This window comes from Hyperoodon ampullatus, assembly GCF_949752795.1.
Source record: "Hyperoodon ampullatus genome assembly, chromosome: 13".
Lineage (NCBI taxonomy): Eukaryota > Metazoa > Chordata > Mammalia > Artiodactyla > Ziphiidae > Hyperoodon > Hyperoodon ampullatus.
Genome location: NC_136926.1, coordinates 24,111,884 through 24,132,700, shown reverse-complemented (window position 1 = coordinate 24,132,700; position 20,817 = coordinate 24,111,884). Strand labels below are relative to the sequence as shown.

The window sequence follows — 20,817 nt, the reverse complement described above, 5'->3', positions numbered from 1 at the left end:
GTGCGTCAGCCTCGCCCCCCTCGGCGACGACTCGCTCGGCTGCCGCCATTTTGCGAGCTTGTTGTACTGTTGGTGCGGGGAAGCTGCTTTGACGCCACACAGCTCACCTATACAGAGGCGGACTGGCAGCCCTGAGCGTCGCAGTCATGCCGGCCGGACCCGTGCAGGCGGTGCCCCCGCCGCCGCCCGCGGCCACCGAGCCCAAACAGGTACCACGACTCCCGCACTTCGACCTGGGCCCTCCCCTCGGGCGCGGGCCCTCTTTACTCGTGCAGGAAGAAACGGCGGTTTGGGAGGGCTTGGAGGGACTCCAGGTCCCAGGAGGCAGCGCGCTTCCCGCCTACCTTCTGGTAGCGAAACAAGCCTGTTAGAACAGTAGTTCTCAAAGTGTGGTCCGCGGACCGGCTAGCATCACCTGGGAGTTTATTAGAAATTCTGAGTTTCCACCCTAGACCTTTTAAATCAGAATCTGCATTTTAACAAGTTCTCAAGATGATTCATTGAAGTTTGACAAGTACTGATCCAGCGCATCCACCGGTCTTCTGTGTTAATTGGGCCCACCGGCCCCCAGTCTTTGCCCAGGAGTCCCTAATTTCCCAGCCTGCACGGTGCATCTTTGAACGTTAATTCTCAGCATCTGTCTAGTGCTTACTCTAAGCGAGACACCGTGCCAGGCTCCGATGGAATGAATGAAGCGCAGTTCTTGCTTTATTTAGGGAGCTCACACACTAGTGGGGAGACAGATATAAGTGAATACTCAATAAATGTTTATTGCCTCAGTTACCATAAATGATACAGTTTCAGCCAGCCCTTCAAAAGATCTCAGTCAACTAAGGAGGAAAGACGTTTGTCAGTAATTGCAGTGTGATATAAGTATCAAGTACAAAGGAGACAGGAATTCTAATCAACATTGCTTTGGTGGGATATAGGGGAGATTAAGGTAGGTGAAGCCCACCGGCGTGAAAGGTAAATTGCGTTTAGAAGAATGAATCAGTAGTTCACTAGATGAGTGATTGGGAAGGGAAATACCATTCTTTATTCATTCAGCAAACATTTACTGAGCACATCCTGTATGCTGACCACCGCAAATACCTATGTATCCCTGGCATTTTCCCAGTATCTTGGGGAAAAATAACCAAGGTAATACCAGATAAGTGCCAAGATACCAAGGTGGGAATCAGATGGTGCCTCTTGTCAAGAGTAAAGAAGGTTAAAGCATAGGGTTGGGAAAGTGGTGGTTAAGAGTTGTATTTCTGGGGATTTGAAGTTTTCCTAGCAGGCTATTGGGAGAAAAGGAAAGGATGTAAGCCGGATAGTGACATATTTGTGTTTCAGAAATTCAGGTAAACAGTGATGGGGAGAATTGCTAGGAGGACAGGTTAGTCATGTTATTCAAAAGATGTTAAGAGCCTGGCCTAGATTGTGGCTGGGGCATGGGACAGAGGGGATGGGCAAGCTCAGATCACAAAAGGGCTGTGGTGCAGGCTCTCCCTCCAAAGTGATGCATTGGAATCTTGGTTCTGCCATTGGGCCAGTTAAGGTCTCCATTCCTCAGTTTGTCCATCTGTAAAATGACAAGACAATAATGTAATAGTAAGAGTACTTAACCTCTTAGGGTTCTGTAAGGGTTATAGATTTAATATGCTTAAAGTGCTTAGGAAAGTATATGGAATCTACTCTGTGCTTGATAAATGTTCTTATCATTGAATGTGTAGGCTGAGGAAGGGAGAAGAGACCCACGTTTCTGCCCTGGATGACTGGAGGCATGGTTGGCCGTTCATGAGGAAAGTGGTTAGAGATGAAAGTGCCCAGGACTGCTGGATCTAAAGCTGTGTGGCACATAAGAGTGATGTGGGACGTTGATGGGGGTAGAATGGTTCAGCCTACAGGTGATAGGGGAAGTGGAGGACGTTTTGTAAGTGCCTGACTGAGGACAGTGTGTATAGTGTGAAGAGAACCAAGAACAGGATTTTGGGGACCCCTAACACTATAGGGCAGGAGGTGAAACAGGAGCCAGGAGAGAAGCTTGGATGGAATGGTGAGCAAGAAGGAAATACAGGTTTCCCTGGTGGCACAGTGGTTGAGAGTCTGCCTGCCGATGCAGGGGACACAGGTTCATGCCCCGGTCCGGGAAGATCCCACATGCCGCGGAGCGGCTGGGCCCGTGAGCCACAGCCGCTGGGCCTGTGCGTCCAGAGCCTGTGCTCCGCAAAGAGAGAGGCTCGCGTATCGCAAAAAAAAAAAAAAAAAAAAAAAAAAGGAAATACAGGTGAGAATGGGACCTGGGAGTTGAGAGTTTTGTGAAGGAGCAGTCACTGGTCACACGGCCAGATAACCAATGTAGCTGGCTGTAGGCCGTCATTTTTGACTTTGGCATGAGCACTTGAAATGAAGGGGGATCAAATGGGAGGTGAGCAAGTGGGAACGGCAAGGCTGAGAGAACTCAGGCTATTTAGCTACCAGAGGAAGGTGGGGAGAAGGCAGTAGCAGAAAGGAACATGAGGGCAGGGGGAAACTTTTTTTCTAAAATGAGAGACTTGACCCTTTGTTTACTAAGGGGAAGAAGCTGGTGAGGAAAGAATACTGGAATTTATGGGGCAGTTAATGTTGAGTATTCCAGTGGAGTTTCACAAAACATTTGAACATTAAGTGATGGTTTAGACTATGGAATGGATGCAGAGGGAAAGGGCATTCAAGGCAGAAGAAGTGGCCGGCAAGGAGTTTCCCATTTCTTTATTCAGCAGACAATTCTTACATATCCCGTACCAGGCACATCCAAGGGTGGGGATACAGGGATGGCCTTCTGGATTCTGGAATGTGGTTTCTCAGAACATGGTTAGAATTCCCCCCTCCATCTGAATCACATGGACACTTGGTAAAAATGCAGATTCCCAGTGTCAGAGATGCTCTAGCTGGAGGGGAGCCAAGGAGGCTGCTCTTTTCATTGGTTCCCTGGGAAAGTCCCATGGAAGCACAGAGCAGTTGAGAGAGCGGCTCTTCTGGAGCAGAGGTTCCTGACTCAAGGGAAGTCTCGATGAATTGGGCGGGAGAGTCTGTATTCTCAGTAATATCCTAGGGGAGTTTAACGGTGGGCATCTGGCACCAAGCCAGGAACTTTAAGACCTTCCTTTTCCTGTTTTCACAGCCCACAGAAGAGGAAGCATCTTCAAAGGAGGATTCTACCCCTTCCAAGCCAGTGGTGGGGATTATTTACCCTCCTCCAGAGGTCAGGAATATCGTTGACAAGACTGCCAGCTTCGTGGCCAGGTAACATAGCTACTCCTGCTCGTGTGGGTCACGGGTAGATTTTAGCATCAAGAGCTCCTGAATTTGCACAAGGGTAACACTTGGGTTTTTAGAGTGGTATTGTTGGCTTAGGCCTGTCAGCTCATCTAAAACCACAGCATGGTGTGAGGTAGGCAGTGGGCAGGACTGGCATCTCTAACATGGTATGGTGGTGGCAGAGTACAAGGCACACCCAGCTCCAGAGTCACCAAGAACCTGTGCTTCCAAACCAAGCCTAAGGAAATACCTGGAAAGCTGCTTTGTCATGGATAATGTGTGTCTGTATCTGAGCTGCTGGCCTTAGGAAGACAAAAGGGAGTTGATCATTCTTACTGTGCAAGGACTGCATTTCCTTTGACCCATCTGCAAAATGGAATAAAATACCACCTAAAATTGTTGTGAGGCAGGGGTGAGGGGACTGAGTGCAGTTCGGGTACCTCATGTAGCTGTTACCTCAGATGGCATGGAAATCCGCTTGATTTCCTCTTGTTCCTCCCCATTACACTTCCTCAAATGGAGTCTTCTTGATGGCCACTTGACTCCAGAGGTCAACCATCCCCTAGTTTAGGACATTTTAAGTATTTTTTGGCAGCCAGCAGGCCACATCCAGCCTACAGATCTTTTTGTTCATTCTCAACAATATATAATTCTTTAACTTTTGAATTAGTTGTCACTGTTTAAAAATGAGATTGCACAGTAAATCTGGATTTCTGGCTTCTCTTGATGAATTGGACGGCTCCTTGCATGGAAGCAGTAGCTGGCCTTGAGCAGACTGCTGCCCTCAGTCAGGGCATATGCTCTCCAGGGAGCCACACCTTGACCCTGAGGCAGCATCCCCATCACGATGCATCATTTAACAGATGGGTCCTTCCCTTCTCAACCTCTTTTTAAAATGAAACATAGAAAGAGGTTACTCTGGTTGATGTCTTTCACTCTGTCAGGCTCCATGCGGGTGAACCTTTCACATTTCAGGGGCTTTGACCAACCTGGATATTGGGTTAAAACAGCTCTGTGCTTGATTGAACACTATTAGGCCATGTCAGATTTAGGGCAGCAGGTGTTGTGTTTATAAGTTTAATATTTCATAGCAATGCTTATTCTTCCCTTTGTCCCCTGATTTTTTTTTTTTAATTAATTAATTTACTTTTGGCTGCGTTGGGTCTTCATGGCTGCGTGCAGGCTTTCTCTAGTTGCGGCAAGCAGGGGCTACTCTTCGTTGCGGTGCATGGGCTTCTCATTGCGGTGGCTTGTGGCAGAGCACGGGCTCTAGGCATGTGGGCTTCAACAGTTGTGGCACATGGGCTTAGTAGTTGTGGCTCGTGGGCTCTAGAGCACAGGCTCAGTATTTGTGGTGCGTGGGCTTAGGTGCTCCGCAATATGTGGGATCTTCCCAGACTGGGGCTTGAACTGCAGTGTCCCCTGCATTGGCAGGCAGATTCTTAACCACTGTGCCACCAGGGAAGTCCACCTCCTGATATGTTTTCCTATTTAAAACAATAAATAGGAAAAGAGTGTAAGAGGAAGAATTACCACAGTCTCGGGACCAGAATAGCTTCTACTAGCTGTTTTCACTTTTTCCTGTTTCCTTCTGGCCCTTGGCATCCTTTTTTAGATTCTTGTAATACTAGTAGAGATACTTTCATATCCTGCTTTTTCCATTTGCACTGTGTTGTAAGCATTTTCCTGTGTTGCTCCACGGGCTCCTGGTGCTGCATGGTCCTCTCTGGAAAGGATGCACCATGTTAAGGTGATGGGCCTTCCTTGACTTGGATGACTCCTCTGTATTTTCCTTTGAAGTTGTTTCCAACATTTCAGTTTGGCAAATGAAGCTATGGGGAAGTCTCTGAGCATTTTCTTTCCCTTTTAGATTGTTTTCCTAGAAGAAAATTCTGTGTGGCACATTACTGGCTAAAAGAGCATTTTAAAATATTTCTTATTTTGCCAAGTAGCTTTCCAGTAATTTTGTGCCAGCCCCCAAAATAAGAATCTCTCCAAGTTCCCTTAATAATAAATCTATATGTCCACATCTCTAGATCTATTTTTGACTCTGATGATTGCCTTGTAGGCATTTTTGAAATCTGTGGACTTGCTTTTGTTTATGTTGCCGTGAAGGGACAGAGCAGCATCTCACTCTGGGTTAAAAGCAGACATGCAGGACCCTCTGCTTTACTTCTGTTGGGTTCGCATGTATTGATTGATGGAGCGTAGAGTAAAAAATCACCAACCCAGTGTGGTTTTCCAAAAGGAATTTTTTCTCTCTAGGTTTGGTCTTCCCTTCCCTGTATTTTACTGTCAAGAAACTAAGGGAAATTACTCTAAAAAGTCCCACCAGCTAGGTTGAGTCAGAATCATGTCTTTTTCTGCTGAAATCTATTCCTTGTGTTAGAGAATATAATTCTGAAATTAACATTAAGCTAATTTAAACAACAGAGTAGCTTGGAATGAACATGCCTGCGTTCTCGTTTTATATTTCAGATTGTTCCCAGATGTGAGGTTATGGCTTAGGAGGCGATGGTAGAGGAGAAAACCAGAGCCCCTTTTTCTAGCAGCCCTTTGTATGGTGGCCTAGTTTAGCCATATTTAAATACACATTTACCCTCATCCTTGTGTGGCTTGCATTATTTAAGGGGGTGGAAGAATGCTTCTTCCTCAAGCATGGGGTTTCAGCTGGGCTAATACATTGTCACATTCAGACCTCATGGTGTTAGTCACGCTGCAGAGTGTGACCAGAACTTGTGGAGGAGCTAGCCAGGGTGCTGATGACCACTGCCATGGTGGCTAAACTGGGGCACAGCGTCACCTGCACCCTGTCTCCTGCCCTGTCTTCAACTGACAGGGCCAGGGTATGAAAGTGTAGTGACCCGGGTGCCACCAGCCTCTGGAGCTGTCCCTTGGTGTGTTTGGGGCACCTCTGAGTGCAGGGCTCTGGTCAGAGGAGTGATGGAAGCCCCCCAGATCATCTCTCATCTTTATAGGACAGCCCCTTCTAGCCTTCATAGGAGTAACAGTCCCTGGCATTTGCAGGCCACTGTATGATTCAAAAAGACTTTGGCATCTCATTAACTAATTGGATTTTCTCAGTATTTCAAAGTAGAGAGAGAAGGTGGTTTTTGCCATATTTTACGCATGGGAGATTGAGTCAAAGAGAAGTTTGGTAACTTGGTGAGTCAGTAGTGAACCCAAAACTTGAATATGTCCACATCCTGTGTCTTTAAGGTTAGTACACTTCCATGGATGTTGTGGATGTGTGACACCTTGAAATAATACTGTTGGGATTCTTTAAAAAAATAAGGGTTCCCTACACATCATGAGAGAGACATTTTTCATTCTGAGGGTTTAAAGGCATACAAATTGGGGGACTTCCCTGGTGGCGCAGTGGTTAAGAATCTGCCTGCCAATGCAGGGGACACGGGTTCGTGCCCTGGTCTGGGAAGATTCCACATGCTGCGGAGCAACTGAGCCCGTGCGCCACAACTACTGAGCCTGCGCTCTAGAGCCTGCAACCCACAGCTACTGAAGCCTGCTCTCCACAACGACTAAAGCCGGCGCTCCTAGAGCCTGTGCTCCGCAACAAGAGAAGCCACTGCAATGAGAAGCCCGCACGCCACGATGAAGAGTAGCCCCCACTCGCCACAACTAGAGAAAGCCCGCGTGTAGCAACGAAGACCCAATGCAACCAAAAATAAAAAATAAATTAATTTTTAAAAATGCATACAAATTGGGGACATAGGGTGTATGTGGGAAACTATTCCAGATACAGAGAGAGATGGGAACCTCTCTGCCGTTCTCACCACTCCCCTGTCATCTGAATGCGTCTTATGCAGCAGCACAGATGCGGTCCTTGGAGAACAGTGTTAACTGTATGAGCCTCACCCAGTAGTAAATGAGGTGATTTTAGCCAATATTTGGACAAGGCATTAAATCCCATTAAATTTTCATATTTTTTTCTTCTTGTTACCCAAAGGACAAAGTCTCAGTTTGGTGCTAGCATACCTTTTAATACCTCCCCAGCACTCAGTCATCCCACTTTTAACTAAGAGAACTGGCCTCAGTCTCAGCAAACTTGAGCTAAACTTTAACCGTGTTACTTTGTTTCCATTGTATTGAATTTTATGACTGCCTTTTGTTAGTAAAGCCATAATGATTTTTATCTGAAGTAGTAATACATGCCTTCCCACCCCGCCTCGGCTGTGCCATGGCTTGTGGGATTTTAGTTCCCCAATCAGGGATTGAACCTGGGCCCTTGGCAGTGAGAGCACGGAGTCCTAACCACTGGACCCCAGGGAATTCCCATGCCTTCTTAGGTACTTTTTTTTTTTTTTTTTTTTTTTTGTGGTACGCGGTCCTCTCACTGCTGCGGCCTCTCCCGTTGCGGAGCGCAGGCTCCGGACGCCCAGGCTCAGCGGCCATGGCTCATGGGCCTAGCCGCTCCGCGGCATGTGGGATCCTCCTGGACCGGGGCACAAACCCATGTCCCCTGCATCGGCAGGCAGGCTTTCAACCACTGTGCCACCAGGGAAGCCCAGGTACGTTTTTTAAAGTAAATAAATTTTATTAAAAGAAAAAAGCAATAGTCCAGATGGTTTTGGAAATGGCAAGACTGGCAGAGGGGCTGCAGCCATGATGGAGGTCTGGAGACCCTGTGGTAGAGGAGGCCTGTGCAGGCCGAAGGAGGCAGGGGCACTGGCCGCTGATGCCAGGAGTCTCGAAGAGGACCTCTGCTGTGTTGGGACGGGCTAGTTTGAGTGATGGGTGGTGGCAAGAATGGGGCTTGCATGGGCAGTGTTCTGGTCTGAGCAGCTGCAAGGGTTGTGGTATTAATGCTTCTCTTTTTTCCTTTTTCTAGAAACGGACCTGAATTTGAAGCTAGGATACGACAGAACGAGATCAACAACCCCAAGTTCAACTTCCTGAACCCCAATGACCCTTACCATGCCTACTACCGCCACAAGGTCAGCGAGTTCAAGGAGGGGAAAGCCCAGGAGCCCTCGGCTGCCATCCCCAAGGTCATGCAGCAGCAACAGCAAGCCACCCAGCAGCAGCTGCCCCAGAAGGTTGGAGCCAGCCCCTCCCTTCCCTTCCCCAGGGCTAAGGGAGGCTGGGACAGGGAGGGGAAGATAATGAACTCTGCTGTCCAGACCTCCCAACCACCCAGGGAGAAACTTGAAGTCTTTATCCCCATCTTACAGAGGCAGATGGAAAGGCTCACACAGCAAAGTGTTGCTGACAGTTGGCATTTGCTGAATGCTGCCCTTCACGCTCTGTGCTCAGTGCTTTGGGAGCCTTGTTTCATTGGTGCCTCACAGGGGCTGCATGAGGAGGCCAGTAAAGTGACCATTCTTCAGATGAGGAATCTGAGGCTTAGGGAAGCACAATTTACCCAAGGCCGCACAGTCAGGACCCTAAAGTCCATGCTCTCAGTTCCTACTCTTTTCCTTGACCGTGGCATGAGGGCAGTGCTGCAACGTGGCTTGTGGACCCCTTCTTGTGCATCCCTCTCTACTGTCTCACCTTCCCAGGGCCCCTCTTTCTGGCCTGCCCTAATACCCCCTTAGCACTAGGGACGATTAGGACTGTCAGTGAGGACAAGAAGGGCCCACACGTTTTGCCTCCTGTGTAGACTTGGACTGGTCCTTTCTCTTTGCTTCACTCCTGAGCCACGGTGGCAAAGGCTGCCCCTTGTTTTACAGTGGGAGGTAAAGGCTGGAATAGGTTCTGAGACCTTGTGTTGCAATTTACTACTCCTAGGGCCTCAGGCGACCTCAGTTTCCTCATCTATAAAAAGAATTCACAGTACTTGTTCTGTCCACCTTGTGGTTCGTGTGGTGGCCAGATGAGGTAACAAACGTGGAAGTCTTCTGTCCAGTGGGGTCCTCTGCACACATGTAGGGCTTACTAAATCCTCTGTCTCCCTTGAGCGGGGTTTCATAAGCTGTGTTCCTGTTAGATCTTCTGCCACCCAGTTTTGGTCCTCAGTTTCAGGGCAGCAGCAGAGATACAGAGGGACTCGGTTCTCATTCAGAAAGCCATTTAGGGAGTCGAGGCTACAGTTGGCCAAGAAATTGGTGCCCTTGTGAGTTAGGCTTCTCTCACACCACGTGCCAGTGGTGTGTGCGTGATCAGCAGAAGTGTAGAGGTCTGTGCTGTCTGCCGGGGGTGCATCCCCGCCCCCTCTCTGGAGTCCCTCCACCCCTGTGCCTCTTGCCTCACATTCCCTTTGCATCCTAGGTTCAAGCCCAAGTGATCCAAGAGACCATCGTGCCCAAAGAGCCCCCTCCCGAGTTTGAGTTCATTGCAGACCCCCCCTCTATCTCAGCCTTCGACCTGGACGTGGTGAAGCTGACAGCTCAGTTTGTGGCCAGGAACGGGCGCCAGTTTCTGACCCAGCTGATGCAGAAAGAGCAGCGCAACTACCAGTTTGACTTCCTTCGCCCGCAACACAGCCTTTTCAACTACTTCACGAAGCTGGTGGAACAGTATACCAAGGTGCCTGGGCAGGGCGGGGACCGGGGTGCTGGACCCAGGGAAGGAAGGCATCTTACCATCAGCACTCTATCCACTCACTGTCTGCAAGGACCCCGCTCCTATGTGGGGCCCCCAAGCAGATGTTAAAAATCCCAGTTCAGTATAAAATCTTGATTTCTATTCAGTTTTCCTAGTAAATGCAACATAGACCGCTGTTTCTAAAGAGAAAGGAAACATGTGATTGATAACTCATTAGGTGAGTGCCTGCTGCGTGATAAGGCCAAGTGATGCTAGTTGCTTTTATGTGCATTTAAATTTTCGGTTGCCTCAGTAGGGCTTGAGAAGAAGCAAGCTCTTAATAGTTGCCTCCTATTATTACCTAATTTTATCCTCACAAGAATCCATAAAGTAAGTGTTTTCCTTCCTATTTCATAAAGCTCAGAGAGGTGAAGTACTTACTTGTGGTCTCTCAGCTGCACTGAGATTTAACCAACATTTGACTCTGAAACCTCTGTTGTTTTCCACCCTAAAAAGTACCTTGAATTAGAAGTATCATTTAAATGGGCATTGGGAAGCAATTTAAAATAAATAAGTGTAACCAGTATTGAGTACTTATATTATGTAGTATCTTCTCATTTAATCCCTAATAACTTATAAGGTAGCCACTGTTATTATATTTATTTTACAGAAGAGGAAACTGAGGTACAGAGAAGTTAACTTGACCAGGGTTACACAGCTAGGGAGCTGCAGAGCAGGGACTTGAGTGCTGACATTTTTATTCCAGACCCTAAGATCTTAATTATCATGCTGCGTTGTTGCAATCAAGAATGCAGACAAGTCAATACTGGTATTTAAAATAATCAGATCGCTAATTTATTAAAAAGTACACTGGTATAGATATGCCTGTGGAACATTTTTCTTGTTACGCACATAATGGAGGTTGTCTTTCCTTTTTAGTGGCATAGTTCGCACATCTGTTTTTGATATCTAAAAACAATATGTTAAATATCTGACTTGAAAGGTTATGTAATGATTTCCTCTAACTTCATTCACTTTAAGTATATAACTAGAAAGAACGACAAAAATGTTTGTGTTTAGGAAGTCCAGAAGCCAGGAGAGTAGCTGAAATAACAATCATTCAAGTCATAAGACCCAAGGGTTATTGTAACTACACAGTATCAATTTTAAGTGAGCCCTGGGTTAATTTCTCTCAGTGGACTGCTTCCAGAGTTAAAGGTCCGCAGATTCCTTTTTATTCTGTTAACTTTCCTATTCCTTCTCCCTCAGAATTTGGGTATTGACATTCATTACTCTAATCTCAGGGCACCGGTGTGTCTCTAGGCCTGGGAACTCTAGGAGCAGATCAATTCCTGAGGAAGAAGGACAGAGAGGATGGAGTGGGGCTGAGGTGCTTTTCCAATGAGAGTGGATATGCTTGGGGCAGTTGGAAAGACTGACTGTTTTAAGCAAAGCCAGCATTCATTCTCTCAGCAAATATGCTTTGAGTGTCAGACACTGTTCTAGGTGCTGGATATGTAGCAGTGAGCCGAAGACAGAGAAATCCCTGTCTTTGTGGAGACTGGTCTAGTGAAGGGGCAATAAGCAAGTGCAACATCAGTGTGTGTCGGATGGTGATAAATACTATGGAGAAAATGCTAAACAGAAAGCAGGGGATAGAAGTCTAGGGAGGTGGAGCCTGTGGGCTGTAGTCTTCAATAAAGTCATCAGGTGGCCTGTTGGCATGTGCAGAAGGGTAAAGGGCAGATCCGCCTCCTGAGAGCAGTCATCACATGCTGACTGTATGCTCAGTGATCTGGTGGTGGTTTTGCATACTTTCCTGCTACCCTTGGCAACCTTTTAAGTTGATGATGCCAACTCTAAGTGGCAGTGTCACCATTTTGTAGAAGAAAACCAAATTACAGAGGTTGAGTAACTTGCCCAAAGTTGCACAGCCAAGTGGAGCTGAGATTGGATCCCAGAATCCCATGCTTTCCTTTCTCCTGTGCCTTTCCACAGGCCCAGGAAGGCCACTTCTTTGTCCCATGTTGTGCTGCACTGACAGTTGCTTTAAATCTTCTGTGTTTCAGATCTTGATTCCACCCAAAGGCTTATTTACTAAGCTCAAGAAAGAGGCAGAGAACCCCCGGGAAGTTTTGGACCAGGTAAACTAAATTTCTTACAACCAGTTACTGACGGCACTAACGTTACATTGTGTGGGTTCTGTTTTGTGTTTGGAAGTAGTCTCCGAACCAGTACCTTGTTAATGCTCCAGGCACAGTCGTGGTGGGAGGAAAGGCCTTGAGGCTGCAAAGACCAAGAAACCTGGATTCTCTGCTCCCCAGCTTTCTGCTCTGCTGTCTGCTTCAGTCTCTTCTTTTCTTCTGTTGCTAGAAGCCAGCTTTTGAACGGGTTCTCTGGTGACAACTGCCTTTTGAAGTCCCAGGTTTTCAGAGTCGAAGAGAGAGGGCATATTGGTGCTGGCTGTTCTGGGTGGCTGCTTGAGGCTTCTGTTTTGCAGGCTTTCAGACCGCTGCTGCTTTTGTGGGCACTTGGTTGTCATGCAAACTTCTGGGAGGGAGTTTGCTAGCCACTCGCCAACTCAAGCAGAAAACTTTGAGGTTATAACAAACAGCTGCCCAGACAGAAGGTCTCTGTGATATTTCATATTTTCATCCTGTCCAAACTCTAGGCCTGGCTGAAACCAGATACAAATACCATAGTCTGCCCCAGGAAGTTCCCCTTTATGGGCAGATCAGCTTCCTGTTCTGAAGGAGACGTTGGCTTTGGTGAAGGCCTTGGAGATGATAGCCTCCTCAGGAGCAGACCCTGATTCAGCTCAGCACCACGCTGTTTCCCATCCCTTCAGGTATGTTACCGAGTGGAGTGGGCCAAGTTTCAGGAGCGTGAGAGGAAGAAGGAAGAGGAGGAGAAGGAAAAGGAACGGGTGGCCTATGCTCAGATTGACTGGCATGATTTTGTGGTGGTGGAAACAGTGGACTTCCAACCCAATGAGCAAGGTAGGTCTATGAGGAAGGTAGGTCTGTGACTCCAGTTAGGGGAGCCAGGAGCTTGGAGCCATCCTGGGAGATCTCTTCCAGCTGTCCCCAAGGAGCAGCAGAATCCCTCAGAGAGTTCTATGGGTATCTGTTTCTTCTCTGCTTCTGGAAGACTTCACTTCTACCACATTGCCCCAGTTAAACCCAATTGAACAAATATTATCGTGCCTGACAATAATGGCCCAACGGGTGGGCCTCTGGAGATAGGAGAGAAATCAGACAGTCCCAGTCCTCAGAGAGCTAACAGTGTAGAGAGGGCAGATAGATGGCCTTTGATAAGGAGCGTCTGTGGAACCCTGCCTTTGACTCTGGCTCACCCTTTGCCAGGGAACTTCCCTCCCCCCACCACCCCAGAGGAGCTGGGGGCCCGAATCCTCATTCAGGAGCGCTACGAGAAGTTTGGGGAGAGTGAGGAGGTCGAGATGGAGGTCGAGTCTGATGAGGAGGACGAGAAACAGGAGAAGGCGGAGGAGCCTCCGTCCCAGCTGGACCAGGACACCCAAGTGCAAGACATGGATGAGGTACGCTCCTGGAGCCCAAGGAGATGGGGGTGCTCTCCTCCAGAGAAGTCCAGCTCCCTTGTGAATCTTGAAAGGAAGTGTGGGTTCCTGAACAAGGAGTCCTGGCTGAGTAGCTGCCCAAGCTCAGGCAGCACAGAGCCTCTTTCCACCTCAGGCAACAAAGATTCATTCATAGGCAAGGATCTGAAAGCTGTGGTGGCCCTGTTCTGTGACCTTCCTCCTTTGCTCAGGGGCCCTGCTCACTACCGACCCCAGGCTGGCTCTCAGTTAGGGAAACCTCTATACCATGTACTTTGACGCTTTTGCGCTGAGGCCCAAATGATCAGCAGTTTCCAGAGCTTTTCTTTTTTTCTGGGTGGGGGTGCACACCATGTGGCTCGCGGGATCCTAGTTCCCCGACCAGGGATCGAACTCATGACCCCTGCAGTGGAAGCATGGAGTCCTAACCACTGGACCGCCAGGGAAGTCCTCCAGAGCTTTGCTAAGTGGCTTTTGGCCTCCTCTACCCCCATCGAGGCAGGCCCTCCAAGCAGGCATGGAGTCTCCAGAGCCAAACTGCTTTCTTCCCCTCAGAAAGAATTTGTGTGCAGCCTGAGAATAAAGATGTATGTGTCTGGGAATTGACTTTTTCTCTCCCTCCCAGCATTGCTTCTTGAGCAGCTACCATTGAACGCTGACTTGTTCCCCGCACCCCTCTCCAGCACGTTAAGTGCCCTTGGCCTCCTGTGACTGCCTGGTGCCAGCTGCTGGAAATGCCTGGGCAGAGTGTTAGCACCACGGCCCCCAGCACTCCCATTCATGCTGTGAGGAAGTAGCTTGGCCAGCTGCCGGCTGGCCTCGGCTGCCCTGGGAGGCTTAGCACGTGGATGCTGACTGGCAGGGGCCTAGGCTCTTTGCCACCCTGAGAGCCAGCAGGGCTCAGCTGCAGGGAGGTGGCTTCTCAGCCCCATTCCGAGTCCTGCCATTACTTTGCTTTTCAGGGTTCAGATGATGAAGAAGAAGGGCAGAAAGTGCCCCCACCTCCAGAGACACCCATGCCACCGCCTCTGCCCCCAACTCCAGACCAGGTTATTGTCCGGAAGGACTATGACCCAAAAGGTTGGTTCTGCTCTTCTGCCCTCATGTTCCTCAGACCTGTCCATTTTTAGGAGGGCTCGAGGTGGCTTGTCATAAAGGCATTGATAGCTTCTCTGTCATAGGCCTCACGATGGGGAATGGGACTTCGTCATCTCTGGTGCTCTGGTGCAATGCATAGTGCCAGGTACAGCGTGGCACTGAATGGATGGTGCACGAATGAAATAGCACCCTCTTAACCTGGGCTGCCACCCAGTATTCTCACTCAAGAATCTCTTGCTTTTTAGCTTCCAAGCCCCTGCCTCCAGCCCCTGCTCCAGATGAATATCTCGTGTCCCCCATCACTGGGGAGAAGATCCCTGCCAGCAAAATGCAGGAACACATGCGCATTGGGCTTCTTGACCCCCGTTGGCTGGAGCAGCGAGATCGCTCCATTCGTGAGAAGCAGAGTGATGATGAGGTGTATGCACCAGGTGAGGTTGGGGGGCATCCCCCACTCTGTCCACACCCCTTCTTTGACTCAGCCCCATCTCACTTTGGCCCATGGGGAATCTCTGATCAACTTTATGCTTTAATCAAACATAGAAGGTAACAATTGAGGTCAATGAAAGCTTTTGAGGATAGGTGCAGCCTATGACACTACAAAATAACTTCCCATTTTCTAGAAGGACTCTTCATAGGGATTCTTCCAAAGGCAGGCACCTGATGTGGATAGCATGTGTCCATTGACATCCTAGTGCAAGATCTGACTATAGCTGGGAGAGGTGCTCACACTCAGAGCTGTCTTAGAATGAAGGCTCTGGTGGCTGGAGTACACTGAGCACCTTGAAATGAGACACGGTGCCTTGATTCTTTGTGAGAAGCAGCATGATAGGGAGGGAGGAAATTGTCCCGGAGGCAGGAGACCAGGCTTTTGGTCCTGACTCTGCTACTTGCCACGCCACTCATGTGACCCTGTCTTCTCAGTTGCCTTTTGTAAGTCAAGGGGTTGGACAAGCCCTGGTTTACAGGCTTAGTGCTCATTGGGCAGCCTTCCCTAGGCTCAGAGGACAGGCATGCTGCATTGGGACCCACAGATAGCCTTGTCCCATGAGAACAGCTTCCACCCTGCACCAGTAGAGCTGCTGTGTTGTCAGAAGGGCATCTGGTTTAGTTTCCCTTTCTTTCCCCTGCCTCCGTTCTGTGACTATATCCAGGTCTGGATATTGAGAGCAGCTTGAAACAGCTGGCTGAGCGGCGTACCGACATCTTTGGTGTAGAGGAAACAGCCATTGGTAAGAAGATTGGCGAGGAGGAGATCCAGAAGCCAGAGGAAAAGGTGCATCAGATGACTCTTAGTGCCTTCCCCGCCGTCAGACTCACACTTGGGCTCAGTTCCAGGAGCCCTGACAAGCTGTGGCTTTGCTTTCCCATGCAGGTGACCTGGGATGGCCATTCCGGCAGCATGGCCCGGACCCAGCAGGCTGCCCAGGCCAATATCACCCTGCAGGAGCAGATCGAGGCCATCCACAAGGCTAAGGGCTTGGTGCCAGAAGATGATACCAAAGAGAAGATTGGCCCCAGCAAGCCCAATGAAATCCCCCAGCAGCCACCACCTCCGTCTTCAGCCACCAACATCCCCAGCTCAGCCCCACCCATTACCTCGGTGCCCCGGCCACCCACGGTTAGCCAGCAGCCACCCTGTGACTGGTCTTTCAGAGCTGGGTTCTTGGGGTTAGACATTGCAGGCTGAGAAGGGCAGCTATCTCACAGCAGGCCCAAGCACTGAGCGGGTCAAGTTGAGAGAAAAAGAACCGCTGAGTGGGTCAAGTCGAGAGAAAAAGAACATTTTAGTTAGAAGTGGGAACCTCCAGCCCGATCTTCTATCTGTGTAGGAGGCTTGGAACAGGGAGGGAGGCGAGTGGCAAATGTGAGAAGCAGGCTTGGGTCAGGGACGGGCTGGAGGGCTTAATGGGTCTTGGAGGACTGATGGCCTGACTCCAGGGGGCTAAATGGAGGTCAGTGTCTTCAGTGGCTCTCTCAGTGTTTGCCAAGAGCAGCTGGTTGAGTCCCAAGTGGAAAGAGTGTTGCCCTGGGCCTCTCTCAGCGTAGTTCCTGTCAGGGCCCAGTGTGAGGCTGCACTCTCAGCCCCAGGGGGCTGAGTCGAAGCTATCCAGCCCCATCCTCAAAGCTGCAGGTGGCCAGTTGCCAGCTGTGTGTGCCCTTAGAGTGCAGCCTTGGCTTCCTGTGACCTGTGGGTCTTCACCCCCACAGATGCCACCTCCCGTCCGTACCACAGTTGTGTCTGCAGTACCCGTCATGCCCCGGCCCCCGATGGCATCAGTGGTCCGACTGCCCCCCGGTTCGGTGATCGCCCCCATGCCACCGATCATCCACGCGCCCAGGATCAACGTGGTGCCCATGCCTCCCTCGGCCCCTCCTATCATGGCACCCCGCCCACCACCCATGATTGTGCCGACAGGTCAGTGGGTCAGGACTACAGGCCAAGCCCTGAGCAGAGCAGTGGCTGATGGTAGTGCCAGCTGTTCGAGCTGGTGGTCAAGCCCAAAGGAGAGCCTTGAGTTCACCATGTGAGAGATCCCTGATCTGGGAGCCAGGGACTTATGGCTTCTGGGGGAGATAGGCAGATACGGCAGAGCTGGGGTCTGTGCACCCAGAGGGGTCAGCCTGGACAGGCACAGAGGCCTGATGATGCTTGCTGTTGGCTGCCACCTGTTCCATCCATCGGTCCTGCCCCTCCTTCAGTTTCCTGCTACCCAATCTGGCAGTCTCCCAGGTGCCCCTGCCAGGGAGCTTACTGGCTGCCAGGCTCCTTACTGGCTGCCAGGCTCAGCAAGGAGTGGTCCTTCACACCTCTAACTGGGAGAAATGGGAAACCTTTGCAATCCCCTTCTCACTCTCACCAGCCCTGAGTCCTGGGCCCTTCCTCCCACTCATGTGGCTGCTTATTCCTGTCCTTGCAGCTTTCGTGCCCGCACCACCTGTGGCACCCGTCCCAGCTCCAGCCCCTATGCCGCCTGTCCACCCCCCACCTCCCATGGAAGATGAGCCTGCCTCCAAGAAACTGAAGACCGAGGACAGCCTCATGCCAGAAGAGGAGTTTCTACGCAGAAACAAGGTATGCATCTCAGAGTGCTGCCCACAGCCTGGAGTGTCTAGATGGGGCGGGGCGGTTGTCCAGTCCTGCCCCAGTCACACGCTCTCTGGCCCACCCTATTCTTCCATGGTTTTGGCTTCTGGGACCTGGGTCAGCCATTGGAGGCCCGTGAAACTTCTGAGCACACACTAGATGGGGGTTCAGCAGCCAGAGGAGCAGACAGCTGTCAGTAGTCCCCCTGGTGTGAGCTGTCGCAGAGGCCAGCAGGGAGACCCAGCTGCACGGGCAGTAGGACTCAGGTGTGAAAGGGGTTCTGGACACTGGAGGGAATCCTGGGTGCGATTTTTAACTTCTTTGTGGCCTTTGCCTCCAGGTCCAGCCCTTAGGAGGTGGTGTGTTGTGGGGATCCTGTGGGGGTACTAGAAATAAGAGCTGGGAACCTTGGCACTGCTGGTGCCTGGGGAAGCTCCAGTGAGGAGGCAGAAACATTCCCAGCACACACACACACACACACACACACACACCCCGCCCAGTGCATTTGACCAAATCTTTTCTTTTTTCCTTTTTGATGGTAGTTTCCATTTCTTGAGTACCTACTCAAGTGCTGGGGCAGAGCCACACATTTTACAGGTAGTTGGTCTGTTGAATGCTCACATCACCATCCAGCAGTTGTGATCAACCGCTTTACAGACATGGCGTTGAGGCTTAGAGAGACCTAGTTAGCAGGGAAGCTGAGTTGGGAACCCAGGTCTTCTGACCTCGCAACTCATATTCTTTCCTCCTGTGGTACTTCCTGAGGCTTTCAGAACACTTTCATGTCTCTTCTTCAGTTCCAGCCTTACCTGTAGGCAGGGATTGTTCTAAAGAAGGGAAACCAATTCTTGAAAAGGGGGAGTGATTTGTTCTATGTTACAAGTGGTGTCAGTAGTGAAACAGGCCAGAGTCCAGGAGCCCTGATGGACAGGTGACATTGTCTCGACTGGCCCAGGAATAGGAGAGCGTAGTTCCTGATTGACTCAGGCCTCCCCAGGCATAATGGCCACCTCCTGTTTTGCAGGGTCCAGTGTCCATCAAAGTCCAGGTGCCCAACATGCAGGATAAGACGGAATGGAAGCTGAACGGACAGGTGCTGGTCTTCACCCTCCCACTCACAGACCAGGTATGAGTTGCTGTCCCCAACTGGTATCAGGTACAGGGGAACCAAAGAGGGGGAAGCTTCCTGCAGCTGACCTTAGCAAGAGGTGACTGACCTCTCCTCGGTCCCATAGGTCTCTGTCATCAAGGTGAAGATTCACGAAGCCACAGGGATGCCAGCAGGGAAACAGAAGCTGCAGTATGAGGTGAGTTGGGTGTCTGTAGTCCTTGCCCCCTCTGTTGTCCGAGAAGCTAATAAATCCCCTGTGGAATCAGAGGAGTGGGGAGACACCTGGGTGTGGTCATTTGAGTCCATCCTGGAAGTGATGATGCCGGTGGGGGGTGCTGGGGCAGGTTAGTCTGACAGGGTGAGGCTCTGGCAGGGTCACAGCACAGTCTTGTATGGGGTTTGAATGCCTCAGTGACATCTGGGGACCAGACTTCGGAGTGCTCTGGTAGGTTTCTGTCCCAGTGGTAGAGCCATCCAAGTCAATGTGGTCTCAGGTAGCCTGGCTTTGTGCTTGGACCCAAAGGTCATAGTCCAGCTCACCTTGGTGCCTGCCAGGTCACAGAGGACTGCTGTGTTCTCCCTTTTTGGACTTTGACAAATCCCCATTCTGGGCCTCAGTTTCCTCCTCTGTAAAGTGAGGCTGTTGAACTAGTTGATCTCTAAAGGTCTTATGATTTGAGAGTCAAAATTCCATGGGGTTGGTCAGGGCCAGATTTTTGGGGTGTTGACAGCATGGCTTGGAAGGAAGGAAAAGCAAAGCATTCTGGGAGGAACCAGAGACCTTCATTCCTGCCCTGTGCCACTCCCTTTCCCACCCCACCTTCCTTCAAGCCCTTGTATTTGCTAAGTTCAGAGTGTTGGGACTTGTGAGGCTGCTCTCTGAGTTCAAGGCCAGATTGCCCTGGGCTGAGGCACTACATCTGTTTTCTAGGGCATTTTCATCAAGGATTCCAACTCGCTGGCTTACTACAACATGGCTAATGGTGCCATCATCCACCTGGCGCTCAAGGAGAGAGGCGGGAGGAAGAAGTAGAAGAGAGAAACCTGCTGTCAGGTCCCAACTACTGCCGTTTTGCCTCTCCTGTCCCCTACCCCTGTCCCAGACCCAGGAGACCCTGCCTTGTGCATTTGTTTCCCTCTTACTAAGTTTGGAGATCCAAATTGTCCTGCAGAGCTTCCTTCCCCCCACTCCCTCCCCACATTGATCAGAGAGGGCTTTCTCAGGCATTCTCCTCCCCAGTGGCCCCTGGAATCCCTTTGTGTTTGGGTCTTGATTTGAGGGGTCATTTCTTCAGGTAGCCCATTAGGGAATGTGAAACCAGGGATGTCCTATAGGATGTTATCATAGTGCCAAGTGACACTTGGCTGGTAGAATATGGCTGTTACTGTTCATCATTTTGTATCTTGCCATGGGCTAATAAACCTCTCCGACCCTTCTCGTGAAGTTAATGTCATGAGACTTGTCTCCTGGCCACCTGTGCCCTGCCCAGACCTAGGAGCATGGTACAGTGCCTTGTGGCTCCTCTTCTGCTCTGAGGAATGCTGGGCTTTTAACTACATTCTTGCTGCCATTAAGTCTTCTATGACTCTTTTTTTTTTTTTTTTTTTTTTTTTTTTGCGGTAGGCGGGCCTCTCACTGTTGTGGCCTCTCCCCTTGCGGAGCACAGGCTCCGGAGCACAGGCTCAGCGGCCATGGCTCACGGGCCCAGCCGCTCCGCGGCACGTGGGATCCTCCCAGACCGGGGCACGAACCCGCGTCCCCCGCATCGGCAGGCGGACTCTCAACCACTGCGCCACCAGGGAAGCCCTATGACTCTTTTTTTGATATGTTTTTATTGCCATTTTGAAACGCATGGATCCTCCAAAGGCATAGCCCCGTACGTGTAACAGACTAATACGTATAACATGCCTTCAACATGCCAGGACCACAAAAGAACACAGACAGATGGGATGCAGTTCCTAGGTCAGTGGGCAGCATTCAGATGAGACTATAGAGGGTGGCAGTTTACTGCACACCAGGGATCACTCATCATCACCTGATAAGTGACCTTGGGCAGGTGGCTTATCCTGAGTGAGCACAAGTATATGATGAGGGTTTGTTTTTTTTTTTTTTTTTTTGCAGTACGCGGGCCTCTCACTGTTGTGGCCTCTCCCGTTGCGGAGCACAGGCTCCGG

General features: G+C 50.2%; 1 protein-coding gene across 1 annotated transcript; it reads left to right on the top strand.

The window, feature by feature from the left end:
• The first annotated feature begins 108 nt into the window (after positions 1 to 108).
• Positions 109 to 20,078, top strand: SF3A1 (splicing factor 3a subunit 1). Its single transcript, XM_079717862.1, has 16 exons — positions 109 to 209; positions 3,146 to 3,267; positions 8,132 to 8,339; positions 9,514 to 9,771; positions 11,838 to 11,912; positions 12,617 to 12,767; positions 13,134 to 13,327; positions 14,308 to 14,425; positions 14,689 to 14,874; positions 15,598 to 15,719; positions 15,819 to 16,064; positions 16,655 to 16,862; positions 17,365 to 17,519; positions 18,556 to 18,657; positions 18,767 to 18,838; positions 19,574 to 20,078. The coding sequence occupies exons 1-16, from the start codon at positions 147 to 149 to the stop codon at positions 19,673 to 19,675; spliced, it is 2,382 nt and encodes a 793-aa protein (XP_079573988.1). The 5' UTR covers positions 109 to 146; the 3' UTR covers positions 19,676 to 20,078.
• Positions 20,079 to 20,817: the final 739 nt, after the last annotated feature.